This window comes from Galleria mellonella, unplaced genomic scaffold (genome assembly GCF_026898425.1).
Source record: "Galleria mellonella isolate WM207_F2 unplaced genomic scaffold, CSIRO_AGI_GalMel_v1 utg21, whole genome shotgun sequence".
Lineage (NCBI taxonomy): Eukaryota > Metazoa > Arthropoda > Insecta > Lepidoptera > Pyralidae > Galleria > Galleria mellonella.
The window spans coordinates 2,191,773-2,219,587 of NW_026442037.1; the positions used below are offsets into that span (position 1 = coordinate 2,191,773).

General features: G+C 34.5%; 2 protein-coding genes across 2 annotated transcripts; one reads left to right on the top strand and one right to left on the bottom strand.

Annotated features, from left to right (window-relative positions):
- Window positions 1-2,875: 2,875 nt before the first annotated feature.
- LOC113515559 (CLIP domain-containing serine protease B4) lies at window positions 2,876-14,472 on the top strand. Its single transcript, XM_052894405.1, is given in 10 exon segments — window positions 2,876-3,117; window positions 5,520-5,581; window positions 6,784-6,875; window positions 7,715-7,902; window positions 8,852-8,879; window positions 8,882-8,899; window positions 10,268-10,449; window positions 11,295-11,395; window positions 12,813-12,995; window positions 13,783-14,472. Coding segments are annotated over 10 exon segments (1,029 nt in total). The 5' UTR covers window positions 2,876-3,053; the 3' UTR covers window positions 13,894-14,472.
- A 614-nt stretch (window positions 14,473-15,086) lies between these two features.
- On the bottom strand, window positions 15,087-27,668 carry LOC128200568 (GILT-like protein 1). Its single transcript, XM_052894403.1, has 5 exons — window positions 27,153-27,668; window positions 23,656-23,787; window positions 22,064-22,234; window positions 20,843-20,983; window positions 15,087-15,235 (listed from the first exon to the last, which is right to left on the bottom strand). The coding sequence occupies exons 1-5, from the start codon at window positions 27,228-27,230 to the stop codon at window positions 15,110-15,112; spliced, it is 648 nt and encodes a 215-aa protein (XP_052750363.1). The 5' UTR covers window positions 27,231-27,668; the 3' UTR covers window positions 15,087-15,109.
- Window positions 27,669-27,815: the final 147 nt, after the last annotated feature.

Here is a 27,815-nt window from a genome sequence, read left to right on the forward strand (position 1 = left end):
TCTCGAAGCGTTTGTATGGAGGCACTCTATCTATATAATTTAAGGAAGCACTGTACCTCTAGATCCAGTAAAATGTTAACTTCACGCTGCCACGTAAGTCCTCAACCCGATGATGTTAATGACATCAGACAGAGCAAAAACTACAATAAAGGTGCGAAAAAACTGATTTTCGCCGAAGATAAGCTGGCCACCGTCCGCTCCGGACGTGGTGATTGTAGTGAGGACAGCAGTTCGAATACGTACAGTTCTGTTTTATGATTTTTTTTGTTAGCTGCATATTTAGTTAGTGGCTTCTTTTTTTTTTCATGACTTTTCATTTGCAAAATATTTTCAACCGTCTTTTAAAGGACAAAGGTTCTCAATTAGATTGTATTTTTTTATGTTTGTTACTTTACAACTCCGTCAGTTCTAAACCGATTTGGAATTTTTTTTTTTTGCTTAAAGGATATTTTTTCGATAAAAATACTTTTTCGATATTAAACAGAATCCTGTGTCAGTTCTATATTAAATTTGTAGTGTTTAAAAAAAATACTGTTTTTTTGGCACATCGAGATTTTAACTTTACGACATTTCATAAACAGTATTCTTTTTTTTAAGAATATTGTTTATGAAATTTAAATTTAAATATTATTATTTATAAGGCCTAATTATGGGATATTTTTCATAGCCTTGCAGTCAAAGCTTAATTTCGGTTGCCAATCCGCCGCCAAGCGTAACATCTACTGGCCAAACTTTCATTTATTGTTCAATAGTGAACATTTAATACATTTATTTAATGGATATTTTTTTTTAGATCAAACCGAATATCGCAAATTAAATTAAACTACTGTTTATAAAATTTTATACCAATTACCTAGCTACAGGCCAATTCATTTTTTGTGTCCGTCTACCACACCGTTTATTGAATTTTGTTAGCGACTGCACATAATATGTTCAATAAGGTAACAACTGTATACGTTACGTTTGTATTGATACATTCAATACAAACGTAAATGAGAAAATAAAAAAAAACTTATTAGTTTACTAGTACTATCAGGATGTACAGGGTTATATATTTATATATATTTTATGTAGCAAATAAGCAAAAGCGAGCTTCTGTTCTTAAAATCTCTTTTAGAGATCTAAAAAAAGATTTCTTCCAGTTAACCTAATTTTATATGTTAGAATGAAATAACATTTTAAAATAAAATATGTTATGACATACTATATTATGAGCGTATATTTTCTGGGCGAGCGTATTAGGAGACTGTAAAGCTCGTTCAGTTGATGAAATAAATAAATAATATATTTTGCATGTTTTTTGTATTGTTTATGTATAGAGTTTATATGGAGTATATATTTATTATTGAAAATTTTAGATGATTCTAAATTAATTTATATTTATCATCATAATTTTGTACCTCATTAGTATACAGGTGAATACAGGAGTAATCATTAGCAATACACTCACTCTCTGTTATATATCAAATAAGAAATAATACAAATTAATCATGGTTTTTTTATTGTGAATAGCGTATTACAACTGATGACAAGCTGTGTGTTAGTACCCTACATAATAATAGCTTTTTCCATAAAAAGTTATTCTAGAAAAACACTGACACTTGAATTATTGATATACAACACTTTCAATGTTAGTAATCATTAATAATATAATCTCAATATCAATATAAACTCAATAATTCAACTATATTCATCATCAACATCATCTTTTTACTCTTATCCTAATATATTCAACTATAAAATTATAGTACATTACTGCAGCGGCCAGCAACTGAGGCATTGATGGACGAACGTGCAAATGTGGGCCGAGGCATAGCCGAGGCACACATACGTGAGTCCATCAATGCCTAGTTGTGGCCAAAGCTTGTATAGTACTTTTCACAAACAATGCGTGGAAATCAAAAACACAATTTTACTTTTTAAGTTCAATGACGAATAACGAACAATAATAATTTTTCACGCGCCATAATGTTTCTTTGTTTTTTTTTTTTCAATAAACAGCTTTCTATTTACAAGCCAGTACGAAATTTAAATAATACCTTTTATTAGTTACCTTCTTGGTAGCCAGGTTTTGAAAGAGAAGGTCATTCCATTTTTAAATTACAGGACAGATATGAGTTTACATAGTAATTTATCTGGCTGCAAAACACGACAGATATGAATTTTCAAACAACTTTTGCCGGCCGCTGCCCGCCTGTATCTAGCCAATACGGCAATTTTGATTTATCTCGAAGAAGATTGTCAAAATAATGCTAACATTTCCAAGCATGTTTGAGAAAATAAATTATATTAAAAAAAAACTTTTGTTCTCATCTGTACATAATTAATACTTGTGAATAGTTGTAAACGCTTGCACTAACCTGAGGCAAACATTTGTAGCGGTGATTCACACCAGATTAGGGTTCAATAACAATTTGTAGCACGGGATTGTGTATACAAAATAGAAATGGTATTATTTGCAAACGATAAGGATCCTATCCTATATGTGCTTGTAATTAGGACTTTTTTGTTTTTATTTAAATTTTCTAGTTCAACTGATATTTAACATAATTTTGGTCATATGCATTATTAAAGAAAATTATAATAATTTAATTAATATTTGTGTTAATATAGTGTGAAAAATATATACTTTTTCATCCGATTTTTCAAACATTATCTTTTATACATATCTGACAATTATAAACATCAACAACAACAAAAAGAATTAACTAAATAGGTGCAGCCATACTGAAGTCATGAGCATACATACATTAGACAATAGAATTTTCATTTTCAATCATTAAATAATGGGAATTTAATGAACTTATTAGTATAAGTTATATATATATATATATATTAAAAATATAAACATTAGTTCTAAATAATATTTCCAAATGTTGCACACCTCTGATTCACATTGGACGAAGAAGAGGCTTTGTACCGTATCACTTTTGTTGTGAACCCGGCGCTGACACAACCTCCAATGATTTATGTGTGCTATAGATAATTGACAAAACTTTATAATAATAGTTATGTGAATTTGTACCTTGTTACTTGTGAATAAGTTATTAAATATGAGTCTATTTGTTTTTATATGCTTGTGTATTATCGAATGGACAGTCGATGCCCAATTTGGGAGTAAGTGATTTTGTATTTTTTTTTCATAAATATTTTTTAAATTGTTTTTTATTTTATTATGATATTTACTGAACAGTTTTTTTTAGTAATATATATGATTTGATATTGAAATTAATGACGAATATTATGGAAAAAGATGTGCTTTAATTATCATTGTTTGTTATTATAGTAATTCTATCCCCACTCGCTGGATGTGGATGGGAAATTGGTATTGATACCCATGGATATCAGTTTATTTTTAGTTTTCACATGTGCAGTATAAAACTACAATTCAAAGAATTCCTAAATAAACTGAAATCGTAAGTAGTAAATAGACAATTGGGCGTTGGATTATGGAAACGAGATCAGGACAGCGGGAAGACCAAAATAAATCAATATACAAGTTTTTTTTTTTTTGCTAAATCATGGGCCCACAAAAACATACATTTTAGATGTAGCTTTCAGAATTATTTAACCTTTTTTTTTAAAAAAAAACATGATTCGTTCATAAATTTGAGTAAGAATTCCTTGGAAAATATTTTAGATTACCAGTTTTCATTCGGTGTGCTTTTAAATGTATTGATATCTGAAAATGCATAAAAAATGTAACCCAATAAAATTTTATTAAAAAAAATATTTTTTCTTTAAATAAAGATTAAACTAGACTTAGAGGTGTTTTCAAATGAAAGGAAGAAAGAAAATTCTAATCATTGATTGTTACTTGACCCACTTGACTTTCTCTTTTAAATCTTAAGCCCTCAAAAACTTTCTTAGAAATTTAAATTTGAATAAATATTTGCTATACTGAACATTTCTCTTTTGAGAAATTATATAAAAAAGATCTGTACCATTATGTGTGTTGTAATAAATAAATGGACGTTGAAGTATTGTGATCCAATAATTACACGACACAGTGAATCTGTAACCTCGATTTGTATCCTGAACTAGATGATCATATCTCTCTACACTCAAGGTCATACACAGCAATGATTTACCTGTAATAATGATGCCAGTGCACATTATGATGCACGTATAAATTTTATGTATTTTTTATATTTATCATCATTACATAAGCCTTTCCTTTCCTTTCCCACATAAGTCCCATATTCCTCCCATTTACTAATTTCCTTCACGCATTTCCAACGTTCCCTTCCTTTTTTCAAACCGTAGGTGGCGGAAACCATCAACTAATACATTCCCTAAGAGGGTTGACGTCAGGCAGGCGTCCGGTCGTAATATTAGAAGCCAAATCCTTTAGTGATATGTCTAAAGTCATATTACGCCGAACCCAAATAATAATTAGGATAAGGGCAGGGAGATGATGATGATATGCCTTTAAATATCCACCGCTGAACAAAAGCCTCTCCCTTAGGAGATTTTACAGTTGTAGTTACCACGCTTGGCATGCATATTGACGACTGTAGTTAGGCTTTGGAGATGTTTTAAGAGAGACGCTGCTGTCCATCCCTTACCTTCCCTTAGTCGCCTCTTACGACACCCACGGGAAAGAAAGGGGTGACCTATGCTATGTTGGGACCACACAGCATTTTTTTATATTATAACAAAAAAAAAAGGAAATTATGGTTCATTTCATGAGGATATAAAATTAATAAATATTTAAAGACAACTTATCCATAGTATTCAGAATTTTAGAACATATAAAATTTCAAAATTTCAGGCTACTTCGAAAACGAGAGGGTTCATGATTCACTTGTATTTTTTATAGGACTTTTTATGGGTGAAAATGGTGTGGTAACCCCGCCTGCGCTAACGGGATACGCTGGCGGAGCACCAGCGAAGGGTGATAGATGAGAAGGAAAACAGGCCAGTTAGCCCATTATGATGAATTCATCAGGAATTAACAATGATAGTTTCCAGGAGGAATCGCGAGGAGGTCGACCTGGTTGGGTATATTGCTACTTACAATCCTTTTCCCCCCTTTTTATAGGACTATTACACGATAACTTTGCCAATTATGAACTAATTTTCTCCCATAAACCCGTGTTTCCATATTCACATGATTACAATAGTATTATCAATAGATGTAGTTAGTTTTTGCGGAGCTGAATTTTAAATTATGAGAATGACTTTCTATAGATACCTAACCGAACAATTCCGGGGAGGGATGGGATTGTTAGAAATGCGGATTATCAGTCCCATTGCTAACAATATACCCTAACAGGTCGACCTCCCCGTGGTCCCCCCTGGAAACCATCGTGCTGAATTCCAAGTGTATTTATCAAGATGGGCTAACTGACCTGCCTCTTCATCCTCATCTATCATCCCTCACTGGTGCCCCGCCAGCGTATACCGTTAGCGCAGGCGGGGTTACTATTCCATTATCATTCATTAAAAAAAAACCGAACAATTCCTGTTTTATTTGTTTGCAATGTCTTTGTGTAAACAATGTTTTATTTCAACAGGTATGTCATTAAGTTTAGGACTGGGAGACAGAAATAATAATGAAGATTTAGATAATGACAAAGTAAGTTATTTATACTCATACAGGTATACTTATTGGGTAAATATTGTTCTTGTAATTTTAATAACCCATTATTGTTTTAAATATTTTAGAAAAAGCCATTAATTCATTAATGCATGCTCGAGGTTTCCTGTATACACATTAGTTCTTTCCTTCTGTCTCTTCTAAGTTTTATCTTTATTTGGGCATGTGTGCGTTGGTTTGCCCTTGCCGATTGGATAGTTCCAAGTTTATTTTACTGGATTTGCAGTAATAACGAACTGTTGTTGTTTTGGATATTATTTTTAATATTGCAACTAAACTATATAAATTTATATTTTATAATATTTTGAATATATATATGAAAACGAAGAGGCGACGGTATATAATGCAATTCAATTGTAAAACGAATGACGTGAATGTGGCTGCTGATTAGTGGGTGGTCGCAATTTGCTTCACACTTCACGTTCCTTTCAGCAACCATAGATTATGCAGTAACAATCTTCAATTCTATTTCTTTTAAAATCTGTACTAAATACTATGACAACATTTTCCACTAAATAACTTTTTCACAAAAAACATAAGTACCTACTTCTTCAAGTTTATTTTTAATAGGTGAAAATGGAATGGTAACGCCGTCTGCGCTATTGGCATACGCTGGCTGGACATCTGTGAGAGGTGATAGGTGAGGGTGAAAGCAGGCCAGTTAGCCCATCGTGAAGAATTCAACGATAAATTAGTTACGATGGTTTCCAGGGGGAACCGCGTGGAGGTCGATCTCCAATGGTATTTTGATAGCAATTGGGACTAACCTCCCCATTAGTAACAATCTCTCCCCCCCACATGAACCTTGTTATAATGTTTAAAATTAAATATATATTTATTAATCGTACATTTATATAGTTTATTCCATAATAAAATATATAATGAAGATAAAATTAGACTCTGTAAAGTATAAATTAAAATTTCATATTAAATTTCAAATATTTATTTATTTTAGAAGACTTTAAGTTAATTATTTGTTAGTACGTATACTAAGAAACTATATATGTTAGTACATTCTTAATTAAATTTTTTTGCCTCTACCACAATTTTGGTTTCTCGTCCTAATTCAGAATCATTTTTAATATCATTTCAATAATATTTTAATGCCTTTTCTGCTTGCATTCTTTTGACATGAAATAGTTATCAAATATTATTGTAATATTTTTTTTTTATATTTCCAGGGACCCTGTCCGCCTAACACGCAGTGTAAGCCTATAAGCTCGTGTCCTATGCTAGAAGATTTGCTCGACTTTTCGTGTTTTTCTTCAGACAAGTAAGAAAACTAATTTACAATCACTTTCAATGGGTTTTTGCCCTATAGTCCTAGATATCGTTGTATTAAATTTTTCTAAACAATGTATGAAATAATCATACATGAAAAGCGATTGCGTAGAAACCCACATCATTGTATTGCAGATTGTATCATCCTTTGCACCTATGAATGACATGAATCTCATAATTATGCTAAAATAATGCATATATATTAGAGTTGAGTGGAAAACATTTATTTATTTATTCTCTCTTACACATATTTTTGCTTTAATTTTTATAATTATATATACTCCGATTTTTAGAAAACGTTCCTAACTTATTCTGTCATTGTATAACTCTACAGGTATTTTTTTTTAATGCGTAATGATGGAATGGTAATCCCGCCTGCACTATACACTGGCGGGGCACCAGTGAAGGATGATAGGTGAGGATAAAAAGACCGGTCAGTTAGTCCATCGTGATGAATACACTTGGAATACAGCACGATGGTTTCCAGGGGGGCCACGTGGAGGTCTACCTGGTTAGGTATATTGCTAGCAATGCAGCTCCTAGTATCCATTATCAACAACCCCTCCCCCCATTCTGTAGATTCTTTTTTTGATGCATAAAAATGGAATGGCAACTCCGCCTGCGCTAACGGGATACGTTGGCGGAGCACCAGTGAAGGGTGATAGATGAGAATGAAAACAGGCCAGGTAAGCACATCATGATGAATTCATCAGGAATTAACCATGATAGTTTCCAGGGGGAACCGCGAGGAGGTCATGTTGGCTAGTCATATTGCTAGCAATGGGATTCTTAGTCTCCATTACTAACAATCCCTTTCGCTCCACTCTGCAGGTATTTCCACCGACTGAACGAGTTGACCTGCGGTCATGCCAACAGCGAGGACTACGTATGCTGTCCATCTTGCGACTGCAGCAGGGTCTACCAGGAAGGCACCGAGCGCTGTGGCCAGAGTATGGTCAGAGCCGTCAACTACAGTGGTATAGGAGCACATCCTTGGGTTGCCAGAATTGGATTCACTCGTAAGTTAATGAAGGAGTGTACTTTATTTTTATTATACCATATCTTTACTATCCTCAGTATATTAGAAACGTGGAAGTGAGATTCCTTGTTTGTTTGTTACCTCTTAGCGCCATAATGGTTTAACCAATATGAAATTTAGTATACAGAGGACGTGATATATAGAGGATTATTAATATACCTGAGGGAGACTTTGTACAAAAGTCGATTGCTTGGGTACCTCTGTACCATTCGTGTTTTAACCGTGAAACAGTTGTATTTGCATAGCTGTGTTTCGGTTTGAAGGATGGGATATGGCGTGAATGTACAGGATGCAGAGGAATAACATCTGAGTCCTCAGGAATGGCAATGCATGAGAGGTATCATGGGCGAAACAGTATACTCTGTTATGTCTATGGTACTGCTCATGTCTATAGGCGACGGTTACCACTTTATATAAGGTGGGCCGTCAGCTTGTTTGCCATTCTAAGTTGTATAAAAAAAAACATACACATACGACCGATTTGGGTTCATGTAAATTAAAATCAAGATTTCATTACGTGATAACCAATACCTCGAACCTGTTTTATTTTGGGGAACTTAATAAAGGTGTTACTTGCAATATATATCAATTTTATTCTGATCTTGGCACGCTAATGTCATTGCAAAGTCAAATGTGTTATTTATGCGATGGTAGAAGGTCGATGCGGGCATCAAGTTCATATAATTCGTCAGGTTATGTATTTTTGTACTGAGGGTGTTCTTTTTTTTCCAGTTTTTCCTTCCTTTTATTTCTTTTTTTACTAACTTCCATTACCTCAATGACTTCCTTTTTCCTCAATCCTTTCCCCTGTGGATACCACCAATAAATTCAATCTAAAGGTGGGTTGATGCCAAGCAGGTGGTTGGTTGAAAACCAAAATCCAAAACCTTATGGTTATAGGAATATGGTGATAAAATCTTTTGTTTCAGATAAGGAGTCAGGCAATGTTAGATTTGCAAACCTGAGGGATACAAATTGTAAGTATAAAAGATTATTGGATAAAATCTAATAATACTGTTGTTCTTTGTGTAGCAATAAGTCATGAAATTGGTTCTATTATTTCCAAAAGAGTATTTTTGTGTTGACTGCAGCTTGAAAACCACAGATTTTTTGGTGAAAAAATTTTTTGTGGTTTAGCAATTCTTAAACCTGAAAAAACCTGATGGAAAAATTTTTTCGAGCTACTCCATTGTATAGGATACAAATTGTACCAGTATAAAAGATTATTGTGCTAATATCTCTGGAATAAAATCCGAGTTTCTTTAATAATACTGATTTTTTTGATTTTTTTTTGTGAATTTTTAAAAAACAAAAAATTGAGTAATAAGTCATGAAAATTGGTATTATTGACAAAAACCTTGTCCCCTTACAAAATTTCAATCAAGAAAAACCGTTGAAATCCAGGGATCTTTCATTTTCTACCATCCCGCCCATATTAGCATCCAAGTAACCAAAAAAGGAGAAAAAGTCACTTTTTTCCACTTTTTTCAATTCAATGTTAGAGAAAAAAATTTTTTCTTCACTAACTCTTGATGGAAATTTTATGCAGATAAAGAAACTGTGGACCAGTAGTTCCAGAGATATTAGCAGTTGAATTGCTTTTGCATTCAAAAATATGCATGGCATTATGAACATTACAATATGTATCGTAATAACTATAGTGCTCTTCATGCATTGCCATACTATTTCTGCCATATTCCATCTTTCTTACATAAATATAGCCCTAAATACACAGTTGCGTATATACATAAATGTATTTCTCTTTAAGTTAATTTCAATACTAACATTTTTCTAAAATATTTAATTTTTATTACACAATACAATTTATACAAACGGTGAGCTTATTGCTGTATATTGTATATATTAGTAGTTATATATATTAGTGATATTTAATACTAGTTAACCATATTAGGCAAAAACAATAAGGACTTGAGGGCAATAATGGTAAACATGGATTATACAAAAAGTAAAATTTAACTATTAATGTAAATATTGTTAAAAATAAAATTAAAGAAAGTCATGTTTTAAAGAAAGTGTTAAGTATGAAAGTGGATGGATATAAAGGAAGAGGACGACTGAAAAAAAAGTGAATGAATTCTGTGATTGATGATATGTACAAAAGAAGAATGAGTCAGGAAATGACAGTTGACAAGGATTTGTCAAAAAAGAAGACATACTGCACCGACCCCAAACAAATGGGAAAAGGCAAGGCAACGATAATTGTAAACAATAAAATTTTCTATTAGAACTAACAGAACTTACTTCATCATTTATATGTATAGTTATTTTTGAAGTACAAGAGATTAAAAAAAAAAATTGTAGACAATCTGTATTCTCTAATTCAGATCGACAGTAGTGGTGGGAGAATATGACGCGAGTCGAAGTCCTGACTGTAGCGAATTCTTCTGCGCGCCACCAACCCAGGCTATCAAAGTAGAGAACGTTATAGTGCACCCAGGTTATGAGAAGAAGATATTTCGACACGATATAGCGCTTGTTGTACTCAAAGAAGAAATAAGATATTCGGGTAAGTATATTGATATTGAAGGGAACTTAATGATCAAGGGATGGGCAGCAGCATCCCTTTTAAAACATCGCCAAAAGCTTAACTGCGATTGCAAATCCGCCTGTCAAGTGTAACAACTACTGGCAAAACCTTCTTATGGGGAGGCTTATATTCAGCAGCGGACAGTTAACGGCTGATATGATGATGTTAAAATATTAGATCTTGTTTGTTTGTAATCTTTTATTGTATAGTAAAGTCTTAAATTATAGTATTCAGAGTTCTTAAGAAAAGAATAAGTACAATGGCGGACTTATCCAAAAAAAGAGATTTCTTCCAGTCAACTGTTGTATTCTTTTTCAGACAATATCTTTGAAATAACTTGTCTGATATTCTATTACACATCAGATTATACTTTTTCATACCATCCTGTGAAAAAAGACGTATTGTTCCGTTTTAATTCATTTAGGTTTGAAAAATTTCATTAAAATTTTTAGATAAATCAAAAGATATAATACGCGTCATATACGCATAAGTGATTACAATAATTTAAGAGCATGTTCCACAAAAAAAAATCTTCAGTTATGGCAAGACCAGTGATTTTGATTTAAAAACTAAAGTACTGAAACGATTTTGATAAAATTGTTATTGTATGCCGTGATCAGAAGGCTTCTAGTTTAAAGAATATTATCAAATAACAAATCAACAGTTCCTAACATTTCGGTAACCTTGTCGCATACCGACTCATCACTGTCAAACACTTCCTGGTCACCTTTTCCCGTGACCTTGACTGTCACACAGTGTCATCCATTCATGTCACAGATGTAATCTTTTATTTTAATGACGTTGATTGAAATCACAATTTCCAGTGACAGCAGCGCCGGTATGCCTCAACGATAGAACGGAAATCGTCATTAATGAACGAGCAACACTCGTCGGCTGGGGGAAACTGTCTGGACAAAGCAGTATGGTATGATTACTATTAATATGGTGATTTCAAAGCAAATCATAATAATGGTCTGCTAGGAAAGAACGCTTAGCTACGGATTAATTTCTCTCTATATATGCCTTGTTTTTTGTTACTTTTTTATGAAACTGAAAATGGCAAACAAGCTGACAGCCCACCAGATGGAAGGTGATACATGAACGTAATAGAGTATATTATTTCACCCATAATACCCTCCATGCGTTGCCAAGAATAAGGTGTTATTCCTCTGCACCCTGTAAATTCACTACCATATTCCACCCTTCAAACCGAAACACAGCCATACAAACACAACTACTTCACGGTTGAAGTACGAAAGGGATAGAGGTACACAAGCAAACGTTTTTCGTACAGAATTACCCTCTGCTAAACTTTGCGTAGAATGACAAACAAGTTGATGGTCCACTTGATATAAAGTAGTAACCATGCCTATAGACATGAACAGCATTGTGGATATTATATATATATTCTTTATTGCACAAAAACATACAGTAACAACAATAAGTTAATAACAATGTTAGCAAAGGCGAACTTATCTCTAAAAGAGATTTCTTCCAGTCAACCTAACGCAGTGGCATAGGAAGTAGTGAGTGGGCAGTAGTAGTGCAAGACAGAAATTTAAATAAATATTTACATAAATTATAAATAATTATATATATACACACATACATTCACATATATACATACATACACATACACATATATATACATATACACATACACATACATATACACACATACATACACACGTTACAGAATGCTGTGATAATATCCCTCACTGTGATAGTTGCTATTCCTGAGGACTAAAGTGTTATGCCATCGTTTTCTGTGATTTTACTGTCACACCTTTCAAATCGATACGAAATGTCACACTTTTCAAATCGATCTTTACGAAAGAAACATGAGTGAGATAGAGGTTTTTACAAAGTCTTCCATTGGTAAATAAAGTCTCTTTTTTAAACCTATAATAATTTTTTTAATACCTATTAATGGAATGGTGGCCTCGCTAACAGTATACTCTGTTAGGACTCCAGTGAGAGACGATAAATGATAATGGAAGCAGATTAGTCGGCCCCTAGTGAAATAGCAAAATTAATAAAGTGTTCATCAAGATGGTTTTCAAGGGGAACCGCAAAGAGGTCGATCTGCTAGGCTATATTGATAGCTGTATTGTATGGGGCTGTTGGATCCCAATACTAACAATCCCTTTCCCCTTACCTATAACAAGTTGCCTGACCAATGTATCGCCTTTCATCAGGAGAGCCGTCCGCTTGTTTGACATTCTAAGTTGCATAATAAAGTGATTCTGATGAAGTCGACTGTTCTTTTAGTTTGAATTTTTGATAACAGGTAACAACCACCAATAAGAATGAACGCTTGCAAATAAATAATTTCATTTCAGGTGAGTCGGCAGCAACTTTTAGATGTCCCCTTAGTGACATTGGAAACTTGCGAGCGTATCTTCGGTGACTCGGTGCCTGTGCACGAGGGTCAGCTGTGTGCTGGCGGCGAGGAGGGAAGGGATGCTTGCGCCGGATTTGGGGGAGCGCCACTTCTGCTGAATCGGGACGGACAGTACTTTCAGGTGATTAATTATTACACTAGCAAATTTACAAAAAAAAAAGTAACCATGTTTTGTTGAAATTATTACATAAACAGGTAATTTGGACGGTTTATTTTTCACTTCTTAACGCTTTAACAGTACAATAACGAACTCGTTTTATTTGGGACGAAAATGGTAGATAATATCTATAGATACATAATAATTAGTTAATAAGAACGATTTTTTTATTTTTTTTTTATGCAACTTAGAATGGCAAACGAGCTGACGGTTCACCTGATGGAAAGTGGTAACCGTCGCCTATACACATGAGCAGTACCATGATGAGCAGTACATACTAGAGTATACTGTTGAAATGCTTCTATAATCGTTCAAATATTTTCCAGATTAATAATTTATTATATTAACTAGAAGAAAATTTGTACAAGTTTCGTCTGTTTAAGTACCACTGTTCCACTCGTATTTTTGTCATAAAGCAGTCATACTTGCATGGTTGTATTTATTTTGAACGGTGGGATATGACAGTGAAATCACAGAGTATGAGTCTCCATAACTTCATAATTCTTAGGAATGGTAACGTATGAGGGTATCATAGGCATTCTGTAATATCTATAGGTTTAGTTTAGGTGGCAACTATTGGTAAAACCCACCAAGGGGGAGGCCTATATTCAGTAGTGATTAGTAAACCTGTGACATCATCATCATCATGACACTGTTCATCTATAGGTGACCAATTCCGTCAGTTGGGTCACTGGTCAGTTTGTTTGGCATTCTAAGTGTCATAAAAATAATAAATTATTTTATCTTTCAGGTGGGCATCGTATCGTTTGGTTCAGAGAAGTGCGGCAGTGACGGTGTTCCGAGCGTATACACCAACGTGGCGCATTACCACCGGTGGATAGTTGAGAATTCACCGTCTTAATTAAGTTGTATAACATTATTATAGCCTATTTCAATAAAACCGTATGAAAAGGTAATCGAGAGGTGTTGATATTCTCTATCAACACCTCTCTCTCATTTCTATAATTTATAGAAACATTCCTCACCATCATTTCAGCCATTATCCATCCACTGTTGGACATAGGCCTGCCCCCATAGACTGCCATAAGGAACAAATGGAATGCCATATAAACATTAAACGAAGAACATTAGTAACAAGTCAAAACATTCAATTAACTGTGTACATCTAATGGTGTATCTTTCGTCCTCTTTTTACTATTTATATTTGTATAAGAAGAAAGGAGGCAACCATATGATTTACAGTTTTTATTTTATCATTCCTTCTATCTAATTCCTTGTTCTTAGGTATTACTGCCGGCTCCTTAGATTAACGTGGTTCGAGATACAAAGTCTATGGTCGAGTCAGTTATTCGTTTGCTAACATTTTCATTAACTTCTATTGAAAAAGGCTATTATATTTTTTTTATCGCATAATAATTTTTAATATTGTTAATTGTCGAAGTTAAAATATATCTACATACATATTGTACAAAAATATTTTTTGAATATATAAAGTATATAGAATTTGTATAAGTTTTCTTAGAAGGACAAATGTGGTAAGCCCGTCTGCGACACCGATATATGCTGACTGGGCACTATTGAGAGATAATATGTGAGAAGAAATCAGGTCCATTAGCCCATCCTGAAATTTTTTTTTTTTATTTTTTTTTTATACAACTTACAATGGCAAACAAGCTGACGGCCCACCTAATGGAAAGTGGTAACCGTCGCCTATAGGGGGGAAAGGGATTGTTAGTAATGGAGACTGAGAATCCCATTGCTAGCAATATACTCAACCAGGTCGACCTCCTCGCGGGAAACTATCATGATTAACTGATGAATTCATCATGATGGTCTAACTGGCCTGTTTTCATTCTCATCTATTACCCTTCACTGGTGCTCCGCCAGCGTATCCCGTTAGCGCAGGCGGGGTTACCATACCATTTTCACTCATCAAAAAAAAAAAAAATAACCGTCGCCTATAAATATGAGCAGTACCATGGACATAACAGAATATACTGTTTCGCACATAATACCTCCATGCCTTGCCATTCTTAAGGATTCAGGTGTTATTCCTCTGTATCCTGTAAATTCATAAATGAATAATAAATACATAAAAAAAAATTAAAACTTTAATTTCAAAGTATAAATTTCATTGCAATGGAGTTGTAATATTGGGCGCATTCCTTCGTCTCTTTAAGTATCGAACACAGCGTACCGATGAGGTCTTCTTGTGAAGAGTCCTGTATTTGTTGATTAAAAATCTGTAAAATAAAGGAAACTCAAAATAAGAATTATAAAACGTTATTTAAAATGTAGAATTGAAGTCTTCAGAACCAGAACAAGTAACGTAGATAGACAAAGAGAGAGATTTTTCTTAAATCACAAAGGTGACAAGCATACAGCCAGTCTGATGGTAAACCGTCGCTGTAGCTTATAACCGCCTGCAACACTAGGGGTGTTATGTTGTCGACCCTAAAGACACCTTAATAGAGCCTTTTTGAAGAACCTCAAACTGAAGTCTCCAGGAAAAACCTCGGCAGGGAGCTCATTCCATAGTCTAAAATAACCGAGTATGTAAATAAATTGTCTGTAGGTCTAGCATGTAACGGTTCGCCATATGTGTAAAAATACATTTAACGCCATCTTGCGGAGAAGTGTTGAACTTGCAAGAAATTTAAATAATAAATTAATATTTTAATGTTTACAGAAAAATGTAAAGCTAGGGAAACGATCTAACAAAATTAATACTATATGAATGTCAATTTAATATTAATTTATGATGGTTGGTATTGATGCATTGTTAAATCGATGTTCAAAATGACTACGGTAACCACTTGCCATCAGCTGGGCCGTATGCTTGTCTGCCACTTCAGTGGTATAAAAAACATCGTACGTCATAATGGATCTGAATAAATAAAACTACTATTTTCATATGAAAATCATATATGTTACAAAATTTATAAATTATAATATTTAATAAATTTTGAGTAGGATTTAGTGAACTTATACGCATACAATAAGGACTTAATATTAATTATTTCTCTGTCATATTTTACAGAAGAGTAGGAAGTTGGAAACATATTCTAAATTTTTACGTGAAGAGGGCGCTTCGCATATATAAATTAATAGAAATTCGTTGATTATAAGTTATTATTTTATGATAAAAAAAAAATAGCAATAAAATAAGAAAGCATTATTGTGAAAATATAATTACTTAATTAGCTTTAAAAAGAAAAATCTACTTAATCAGACACTAAGTTTACTACCACAGATAAACTGTGAATTGAATGATATTTTATGTACGTAGGCGGGAAGAATTTAAATTTATCTCCTGACTAGGTAAAGTAATGAAAGAAAGGGTACGATTGCATGTCTATCTGGTTCAATAATAATGAACGCTATCGTAGATTAAAATTTATATTACATATTTAATAAATTTGATAAAACTATGATATTAGTATATGTTTTGATTCTGAATGATTTTGTTTAGGAATAATACATTTATAAATTATGAAGGTATTTGTATGATGAAAAAGCGTGGTATTTGGCGCGAGCCAATAGGAACAAAGCACATAGGTAACCTAAATTGGGGATAACCAATAGGAATGAATTGAATGAAGTTTTGGGATATTGGAGGGAAAAATGAAGGAAGGAGAGAGTGACGAAGGAATGACGAGGGGGACCCTATAAAAGAGCCTGAATGGAGGGGCTCAGCTCTTTTCTCATTCGGCGCGCTAGCTGCAAAAATTGGAAGAACACTCATTGGGTCCGTAAAGAAGGCTTCCCTCCGTGCTGGTCAAGGCTCTGCCCGATTCGCTTGGTTCATTTATTTTAAATTCTATTGTGTTAAATTTTATTAAATTCGGAAGTAAATCGCGAGTGTTTCCTGTTTGATGTGTTGCGGGTTCCTGATTGCTGGTACCTGACTGGCGTGTAGCAGGTTCGAGGTTGGCGTAATCCAGTGAGTCTGTTCCGTTTTCTTGACTGTACTAATCCATATTATTTCCTCGTGTTTTTAGAATATTTAGAATAGGATTCAATCAGCTTAGAGTATTTTAGATTCATTTTTACCAAAATTTAAGTTTAATAATTTAAATTCAATTTTACATTAGATATAGGAATAGCTAGGGTTTTAATAGGGTTTTCAGCTAGCAAAGATTATTGGAACTGAAAAGAACTTTCATCATTAGGTTTAGCAAATAGCTAGGTATAGTTTTAGAAATAATAAATTCAGAAGGTAGTTAAATATTAATAGATTTTGCTAAATAATTTAGGACTAGCTAGGGTTTTGCTAGGGATTTCAGCTAGCGTAGGAGAACATTTAAGAAATTAAAACTTAAATTGATCAAAGGAATAAAGTTCACAAAAATGGAGGAAGCAGATAATACGCAATCAATAATGCTTTATGTAACCCACATAATTATTAATTGTATGACTAATAATATCATTTTCAGCATCTATTTATTCTTTCAGCATTTGCTTTAACTAATTAATTTTACTTCAGCAATGCGATTTTATGTGCATGTGTGTACCTATAAGTTGTCTATTTCATCATCTAAGTTTACTCTATTCTAATTTTATGCCAATTTAATATTCATGTGCATATGTGTATTAAATTTCTTATTTCATAATTTGGTTTAACGTGTTGCTTTAATATTAGAAACGATTCGTAATACTCCAAAATCAAAACTCCTTTAATCCATCTGTGGGACGATTGCTGCTTTATATAGTGGCTTATTGTCATACAGATGCGTTGTTCTGAGTCTGGTTCAACGTCAGAGTATAGTATAGGGACCCATTAGCGATCCGTAACATTCTTTAATACACTACAACCCTCGAAATCATTTGTTGTTATAGTACCCGACTACTTAAAATAAATAATCGTAACATTATCTTTGAATATTTTATAAAACGTGCTCATTGACTCTATACTATTATCGTTTATTTACAATTCGCGTTATATTTTGTTATACGTCTGGTTCAGTCCTTTTTGGTTAGATTTATTTTAACGTAATGTAAGGATAGGTCTCGAATGCATAACATTGAATTAGCATTTCTAATAATTTAATTAAGTGAATTAGTTTCAATGTTTGGTTATTTGTTTAAAATGCTTAGTCGGTTTTAAATGATACATTTAAATGACATTTTATTCAATCAATAATATAATACTCCTTCGATAAGCCTATTTCAGTAAGTTATTTAATTAAAATTTAGATATTGATAGTCTTAGATATTGAAGATTTTTATATTTACCATCTTTTACATTATCCATTAAGCTGATTATAACTACTATTATTTAACCACTAGTCGTTCCCGCGGCATTGCCCGCCTCTAGTTATGTAGTTTCGTATATCATTCCCAAAATGAGTACTCGTATATAGAAATTGTTAATTATGTACCCAATACCCTCATGAACTTTAGGCTATATAAACTGATCGGTAAATTTATAGCATTTCGTACACCATTATTTAGATTCATATAACTTTTATTTATGAACCGATTGAAATGAAACAAGCGCTAAATGTCTGGTAAAGTAAGCCGCAATGCACTAGTGAAGTCGCGTTTAAATCTGTTAAGCCATTTCTAAGATTATCGTGCACAGACGTACAGACAAAAGTACTAAAACGTTGTTTTTGGGTTTATTACTTTCTTATTATTTGTATAGATCGCGAAACCAACTTTAACGAATCATTTATCTAGATACGGAGTTTACATAAACGGATTTCATTTATTTTCTATTTGGTCATTATATTTATGCGTTTATTATAATATTAGGTAGACTTGACATCTCTTTACTTAGACACCTTCAGTTCATTATCCAAATAAGCTGAATTCTAAGCAAACTTTAGCACGTAAATTTATCTAACCACTGCATCTTAAATACTAATTTAACCGTTTCTAATTAGTTGTGTGGTATTCATTTGTTACTTGACTACTAGGTAGATTAATTTATTTAAAATATCATTATCTGAATAGGCAGACTTAAAACATTATTACGGTATACTATTCACTTAGCCATCTTTAACGTAACATTTATTTAAATACTACATTAAATACAAATACATTACAAATACATTCTTATTAAAATTTGGCTTCGGCCTACTGAACACTCTTAGTAGCTCTCTTCCTACGGGTTGACCTACTCATACCTGGCTACGGCCTGTTCAACAAACTCTCTTAGTAGCTCTCTTCCTACGGGTTGACCTACTCATACCTGGCTACGGCCTGTTCAACAAACTCTCTTAGTAGCTCTCTTCCTACGGGTTGACTCATACCTAGCTACGGCCTAATCAACAAACTCTTAGTAGCTCTCTTCCTACGGGTTGACCTACTCATACCTGGCTACGGCCTATTCAACAAACACTCTTAGTAGCTCTCTTCCTACGGGTTGATTTACTCATACTTGGCTCCGGCCTACTCAACATTCACAAAACCTATCTTAATCCTCGAGTATTCTTGGTATTAAGTAAATTATACAAAATTAAATATGCTATGTTTACATATAGCAGCTATCAACATTATATTGGCTTTGCCAATCTTACGGTGTGGAAGGTAAACCCTATCACACTATTTTACATATTAATCGGGCTGTCTCCACAGGTTGATCTCTAATGTCACATTATAGAGCCGAAACGGAGCATCTCCCATAAGTTCTGGTGTCTGAGTGATCTCGTGATTTCAGTCACGTCTCGGGCTGTCTCCACAGTTTGATCTCCATTGTCACATTTGAGCCGAAGGGAAACCCCCATAAGTAAGCTCGTGACTCGAGTGATGCTGGGACTTCAGTTTCGACTACGTGCTGTATCTACGGGTTGATCTCTTAATGTCACCTTATAGGACCGAAAGGGGTTGCATCCAAAGTAAACTCTCGTGTCTGAGTGATCCTGGGACTTCAGTTTCGATTCCTTGCCATTGGCAAAACAACTACTTTTCTACTGGAAGCATTGTGGGGTTGGTGGAGCCATTGTAATGTTGATGTACTAATGTACTTTTGTTTTGGTTTGGAACTGAGAATACTCTTTACTTCCCTACCTTACCCAGTGCATTATGCTTCTCCAAAACCCCTGTCTTCTCAGGAGGAAGAGTTATAGATAGTTGGAAAGTCTTCCACTGGTCTGGGCGTGTGGGGGGTTCTACCACTCCTCTATTTATATTTTACAATTATTTTGTAATTCAATATTAAATTAACATAACTTCTAGTTCCATTAAAATGAGTATAACTCATTAAATACTCTTAATCCTTAATGATATCAATCATCTTCATTATTAACTCCTGTCATATACCAATTAAAGAACCTCTTGGTTATTACACACACAACGGGTCCTACATTACTAGACGATCACACATTTATTAATTTGGTCAAATGATCGAGTGTTCACAATAATGATCTAATTATGTGTTTAGGGTTTTTAAAAGGTTAATAACCTTTCTTTTTTCAAAAAAATCTGTAGGGGGGGGGACTGTTACAAACTGATTCTACCTGTTGCTAGACCTACAGACAATTCCTTTATATAGTTTTTTTTGATGGGTGAAAATGGTATGGCAATCCCACCTGCACTAACGGGATACGCTGACTGATCACCAGTGAAGGGTGATAGATGAGAATGAAAACAGGCCAGTTAGCCCATCATGATGAATTCATCAGGAATTAACCATGATAGTTTCCAGGGAGAACCGGGAGGAGGTCGACCTGGTTGTTGGGTATATTGCTAGCAATGGGATTCTCAGTCTCTATTACAAACAATCTCTTTCCCCTCTCCTTTATATACTTGGGTATTTTAGGCTGTGGAATAAGCTTAATTGTGGAATTAGATGAAGCTTATGATCTCAAAATTATTGCAAGTTAATGTAAACAAACATTACTCACTCCATCGATGGTGACTGTAGGAACGAACTGAGGTCTCACTATTTTGGTGAGGTATTCGGAATGAAGCTGTAGAGATGTCCCCCTGCCTGATGAGAGGCACTCGTTCACCAGGTTGGCAGGCAAATGGGCTTTTTCCACACACTGGAAAAATGTGCAATAAAATTGTAAAATAAATTAAGCACAACTGTGACTTTTAAACGGATTCTGAAAGCATCTCAAGTAAATACATTGATAACATAAATAGGTAGACAGATACTTTACCAGAGGGAGACTTTGTACAAAAGTCGATTGCTTGTGTACCTCTGTCACATTCGTGTTTCTACCGTGAAGCAGTTGTTTGCGTGGCTGTGTTTCGGTTTAAAGGGTGGGATATGGCGTGAATTTACAGGGTACAGAGGAATAACACCTGGGTCCTCAGGAATGGCAACGCATGGGGCGTATCATGGATGGAACAGTATACTCTGTTAAGTCCATGGTACTGCTCATGTCTATAGGCGACGTTTACCACTTTCCATCAGGTGGGCCGTCAGCTTGTTTGCCATTCTAAGTTGTATAAAAAAAATAATATAGAAGTAGATCAGGATTATTAAAGTCGACCATTGCTGTTGTGGTATGTAAGTACATAACATTCGACTTTCCCAGTTTTCACTGAGTGTTACCGGAGTACGAGGTAGAAAGCAAACATTCCACTATTTCTTGAATTATACATACATATATAATATACTAACACTACAGATATATTAGTAGGGATCCGGCCCGACGTCGCATGTCTAGATTCTAGTCTTTGAGTTTTTTCCATTATAAACAAACAATCGAGTAGTTACAAAAATAAAAAAAATAAAATGTAATTATGTTAATCAGACACAAATTACGAATATGACAACTTGCTCACATCTTTGAGTTTATTTTTTTTATTACTTAAACAAACAATCAATGGATAGTTACAAAAATGGAAAAAATAAAATGATAAATATGTTAATCAGTGCTACAAATTACGAATACTTGCTCACATAGGAGTTCCTTTTGTTTTAAAACTAGGCAAATATCTATTGTATATTTCGTTAGTAGACTATTCCATAAGTGAACAGCTTTCACAGTAAAGGATTTATCATAAAAATCTAATCTATCTAATGTATCTAAATCATCATCATTTTATGCTATATCTATTATTTACTGGTCATAGGCTATTCGCATCCACCAACATCCATAGACAGATATTACCTCAAGGTTTCCCTGAGCTCCCGCTAGAGTTCGCATTTCACAAGCGACGTATGCAGTTTTCTCAAGGTCGGTGCGGCCCGTCATGAGGTCCAAAGCGCACTCCTGCACTATGTTCCCGAGACACTCAGCAGGACCGTGTTGACATTCGAATCCGTGTCCATTATTAACACTCTGAAACATGAGATTCCATAAGATTATTGTCATCGTCACTGTTAAACATAGACTGCCCCCAGTGGGGCACAAAGTCAAAGTTGCCACGCTTGGCAGGCAGGTTGGCAACCGCAGTTAGGTTTTGGTAATTATTTTAAGTGGGATACTGCTGTTCATCCTTCGATCATTGAGCTTCCTTAGTCGCCTCTTACGACACCCACAGTAAAGAACGGGGTGGTAATTTCTATGATGGGACCACACGACGGAATATTTCATATATATAGGTATGAGTAATTTATATCCTAGAGAAAATAGAAATGTTGAAACTTACTAGGATTAATTTATATACTCTCAATTCTATACTTTAGTGAATTAATTAAATTTCTTTTTGTTATTACTGTAGGTTTAATTTTTAGTGTATATTACTCTATGTAAAGTACTCAATAAATATTTTTTATTTTTCAAAAATTAAAAAAAATCCATATGAAAGACAGATAATATAATAAGGTTATCAAGAATTTTTTTATACAACTTAGAATGGCAAACAAGCTGACGGCCCACCTGATGGAAAGTGGTAACCGTCGCCTATAGACATGAGCAGTACCATGGAAATAAAGAGTATACTGTTTCGCCCATGATACCCCCCATGCGTTGCCATTCCTGAGGACTCTGATGTTATTTCTCTGTACCCTGTAAATTCACGCCATATCCCACCCTTCAAACCGAAACACAGCCATGCAAATACAACTGCTTCACGGTTAAAATACGAATGGGACAGAGGTACCCAACCAATCGACTTTTATTGTCGACGAAATGTATTTATATGCCAATTTGCAGGAACTGATATTGGTCGACTGAACCGTTGAATTATAATTTCTTCGAGACAAGTCATGTAAGTAAACAACATATATCCTAGATAGATACTGCTGTTTATTTCCTATTTAATAATATTTATAAATAGAATTTACTTCTAATTATAGTCACAGTACTTAAACAAATGTAAAATTATCTTTTAAGCACATAATAATATGAAAAGTGTAACTGTTGAGTTTCTTGCAGGTTCTTCTCAGCAAATAACAAGATTCCGAACCTAGCAGTAAATCACAAATTATAAAAAATAACATTTAAAAATAGCTTGAAAACAAGTATATTTTACAAAAGTACTTCTATTTTATTCTATTCTATTCTATCCTACTCTATCCTATTACTCTATCCTATTCTATTCTATCCTGTTCTATCCTATTCTAGATAATAATAATTCCGCTTAGTTTGGGACTAATCCATCTGTCACTAAGTGATGGAAATATATAAATAGCTCCAGTGGTATTTATTTATTTGTAAATAGCAAAAAAACTGTAGAGATTCTGTACTAACATATCTAAAGAAATATTTTCCTTAGAAATTCAGCTTATTTGCTTGTTATATTTGAAGTATGCACTTACCCTTGCCTTTCCGAATGGTATGAAATTGAGTTTGATATGTTTATGCAGCAATTTTAACGCTGGCTGAAGTTGCTGAAGTATAAACGCTCTGCTATCTGGACATTTGCTCTCATAGTACACTGACAAATATGGCTGGAATCAAAAAAGGTATATCTAGTAATTTTTTTTTATACAACTTATAATGGCAAACAAGCTGACGGCCCACCTGATGGAAAGTGGTAACCTTCGCCTATAGACATGATCAGTACCATGGACATAACAGAGTATACTGTTTCGCCCGTGATACCCGCCAAGCGTTGCCATTCCTGAGGACTCAGGTGTTATTCCTCTGTACCCTGTAAATTCACTGCCATATCCCACCCTTGAAACTGAAACACAGCCATGCAAACATAACTGCTTCACGGTAAAAACACGAATTGGACAGAGGTACCCAAGCAAACGACTTTTGTACAAAGTCTCCCTGATGGTCAAAGGATGCTCTGATTACATTTATTCCCTTTAAACACTTTTAAAATATACTCAATTGAAGTTAATTTTCATTTCACTTCAAGTGAGTTTTATCCTACCGTGCCCAAAAGAACTATCTAATATGACAGTACATAAAGCATCAAACTTTCCAACGGGAAAGGAAGGGGTGGCCCATTCTATGCTGAAACCAGACGTCACATATACATTCCTTCAGATCAAATGGAGATCGACCTGACTGGGTATATTGCTAATAATGGGCCTAATAGTCCACATCACTAACAATCTCTCCCCCCCCACCCCCTCTGAAGGTACTTATTTTATTGGTAGAAAATGGAATAGTAACCCCGCCTGCGCTAACGAGATACGCTGGCGGGGCACTAGTGAAGGGTGATCGATGAGGATGAAAACAGGCCAGTTAGCCCATCATGATGAATTCATCAGGAATTAACCATGATATTTTCCAGGGGGAACCGCGAGGAAGTCGACCTGGTTCGGTATATTGCTAGCAATGGGATTCTCAATCTCCAGTACTAACAATCCCTTCTCCTCCCCCTCTGAAGGTACTCGATATTGGCATACCAAGGCTACTAAATAAAAACAAATCCGTTATCAGGTTCTGATCAATACAAGTAATACCAGTACTTAGGATAACGTATGCGACAACTTTCACCGCTCCACTTCAAGTAGTATGACCTCAAACAGGTGTGCGATACGCTATTTTTGTTTCTATATCCTTCACGCCAAAATTCGTGCAAGGTAGGCAGATAGAATAAGCATAATTAAAATTAATAGATTAAAATATGTCAGCATAATATATTTTTTCTTTAACTTTATTTACGATTCTTTGTTTTTATGGTCTCACCATATCAAATACATAGTCATTTAAAATAATCATCATCTTCCTACCATTATCCCAATCATTTGGGGTCGGCGTAATACGATGTTATCCAGATTACAAAAAGATTTGGTTTTTAGTTTTACGACCGGCCACCTGCCTGATGTCAACCCTCTTTGGGAATGCATTTGTTGGTGGTTTCCGCTAGCTACGGTATGGAGGAAAGGATTGAGGAAAAAAGGAAGGGTTGGAAATGCGTAAAGAAAATTGGTAAATGAGAGGAATAAGGGACTTATGTGGGAAAGGAAAGGGGGGGGGGGGGAGACACTGCAGTTGCGGAAAGGACTGGGACACTGCAGCGGCTCGGGAGGCCGGGATCGCATACCCGTATGCCCTTATTCTAGAATCGAACAGTTTTCTAGAGAAAAACACCCCAGACGCTCATCTAGTCGAGGTGAGGCGAGTCATCTAAATTAATATTATGAATAAAAATTATTAGATTTTTTTATTTCTATATAAATTTATTGTAATATAAATCTGCATATATTTATATAAATTGTTGTGAGGTCCCGACATAGAATGGGTCACCCTTTCTATTCCCCTGGGTATCGCAAGAGGTGATTATGAAAACGTAACGCTTGAGGGATGGGTAGCAGAGTTTCTCTTAAAACAACCCGGCTACTATTAATAAAACTAGGGGTGGGGGAGGGATTATCAGCAATGCGGACTACCAATCCCATTGCTAGCAATGTTAGGTCGACTTCCACGTGAACCCCCTGGAAACCGTCGTGCTGAATTTCAGATGCATTCATCACGATGGGCCAACTGACCTGCCTTTTCATTTTCACCTATCATTCCTCACCGGTATCTCGCCAGTGTATTCCGTTAGCGCAGGTGGGGTTACCATTCCATTATCATCCAAACAAAGACAACTAGTAAAACTTTTAGTAAAACTCTCCCCTTATGTGAGAGGCCTATGTTCAGCAATCGATAGTTAACGAATGATGCGAATGGATAAACTCAAAAAAATATGTAATTAATCAATTTTAAAAATTCTTTACCAATATTACAATATTGCATTATCAATAATAGACAAAAACAAGAGCTGTATTTTATTCTAAAAAGTCGTACGAAACCAAAACTTGGTTACTTGTTTTAAAATATTTTTAAATATATCCTATGCTACAAGGATGTAATATGTCCATTATGCTAACTGCCTATTCAATGATAAATAGCTCGTATGTATTTGTGACTGTAGTTCAGAAGCGTGTGATTGGAGATTCATCACGCTTGTTCATTTCTATACACTTTTGTCCTCGATTACAGAGGCGTGTTCTTTGTCAACACAGTCATTTAGACATTCTGATTATTTAAATAAATAAGCGTGAAACTTACATATAATAATATATGACATATAATATTTGCACTCTGTAATAATAATAATTATATTGTAGATATTAGACGACCGAGAGGAACAACGTTGAATATAAAATAAAATTAACAGAAGACTTTGTACAAAGGTCGTTTGCTTGGGTACTATTGTCTCAGGGAGAGGGGAAGGAATTGTTAGTAATTCGACGTAATTTTCATATATAATCCTGTATATAGATTAATTGCGTAAGCTGTGTAGTCCCGGCATAGAATGAGCCACCCCTTCCTTTACCGTGGTGTCATAAGAGGCGACTAAGGGAGGCCAAGGGATGGGTAGTAGCGTCCCGTTTAAAACATTTCTAAACCCTAACTGCTATTCCCAATCCGCCTGCCAAGCGTGGCGACTACTGGCATAAGCCCTCAAAGTGGAGTTTTATGTTCAGCAGTGGATAGTTAAAGGCTGATATGATGATGATGATGACAGATATTTTGATTGTCAATCTAAAGAGATTTGGAAAATTTTGTTAAATGTAAAAAAATCTCTGCTTTCATCGTCACCTATCATTCCTCACTGGTGTCCCGTCAGCGTATACCGATAGCGCGGGCGGGGTTGCCATTCCATTATTACCCATTAAAAAAAAGTGTTTTTTCTTAATAATATTTATTTCACATAAGAGATTTCATCTAGTAAATCTTTTTATTAGAGATAAGCTCGCCTTTGTACATTACTCCTATCACTGTTTGTGCACAATAAAGAATAAAGAAAGGAAAAAAAAAAACTCGATTATGGTGGAAAGTGGAAAAGAAATTGACAGCTACTAACCTTGTATTGGACATCCGAGCTAACACAATTTGCTACTAGAACAAACACTAATGCAAAAATACATGTCACGTGCACCATTTTGAACTATTCCTCACAATATCCGTGCGGATAGCACGAGTGTTTATATTGCACGGTTTATTAAGAGTACATTTGTGTAAACACAGTACATGAGGTACGTTATACTACGTCTATGGTGTAATAACTACATTAGAGCCAGGTGTTGCGATATTTGATTCGCGGATTAAAACAAAGTGGGGGAGGGGGGGGCACATGAACTTGTAGTTGAAGTAAGAAATTTATTAATAAAGGTACAAGAATTAGTTAATGATGATAAAGAATGATTAAATAATGAATTTAATAAATTAATTCAAAGAAATGTAAATGAATTAACATTTTATTTATTTGAATTTAATAATAGCCGGTTTAACTTATGTGCAATTAGATCGAAAGAATTCGACTAGTTTCTGAATCAATCCGTGGTTCTTAGTCACGAGCGACTATGACGCGAACTCAAGCCTGACTGCGTGCCTTTTTATACATCTATCTATCAATCATATATACCTGCGATACCGTTTATGCCTATTTTATGAATTATGCATGGTGAAAAGTTATTTGGATGATAAGAAAGAAAGAAAGCAATATTTTTATAAAATATTTAATAAT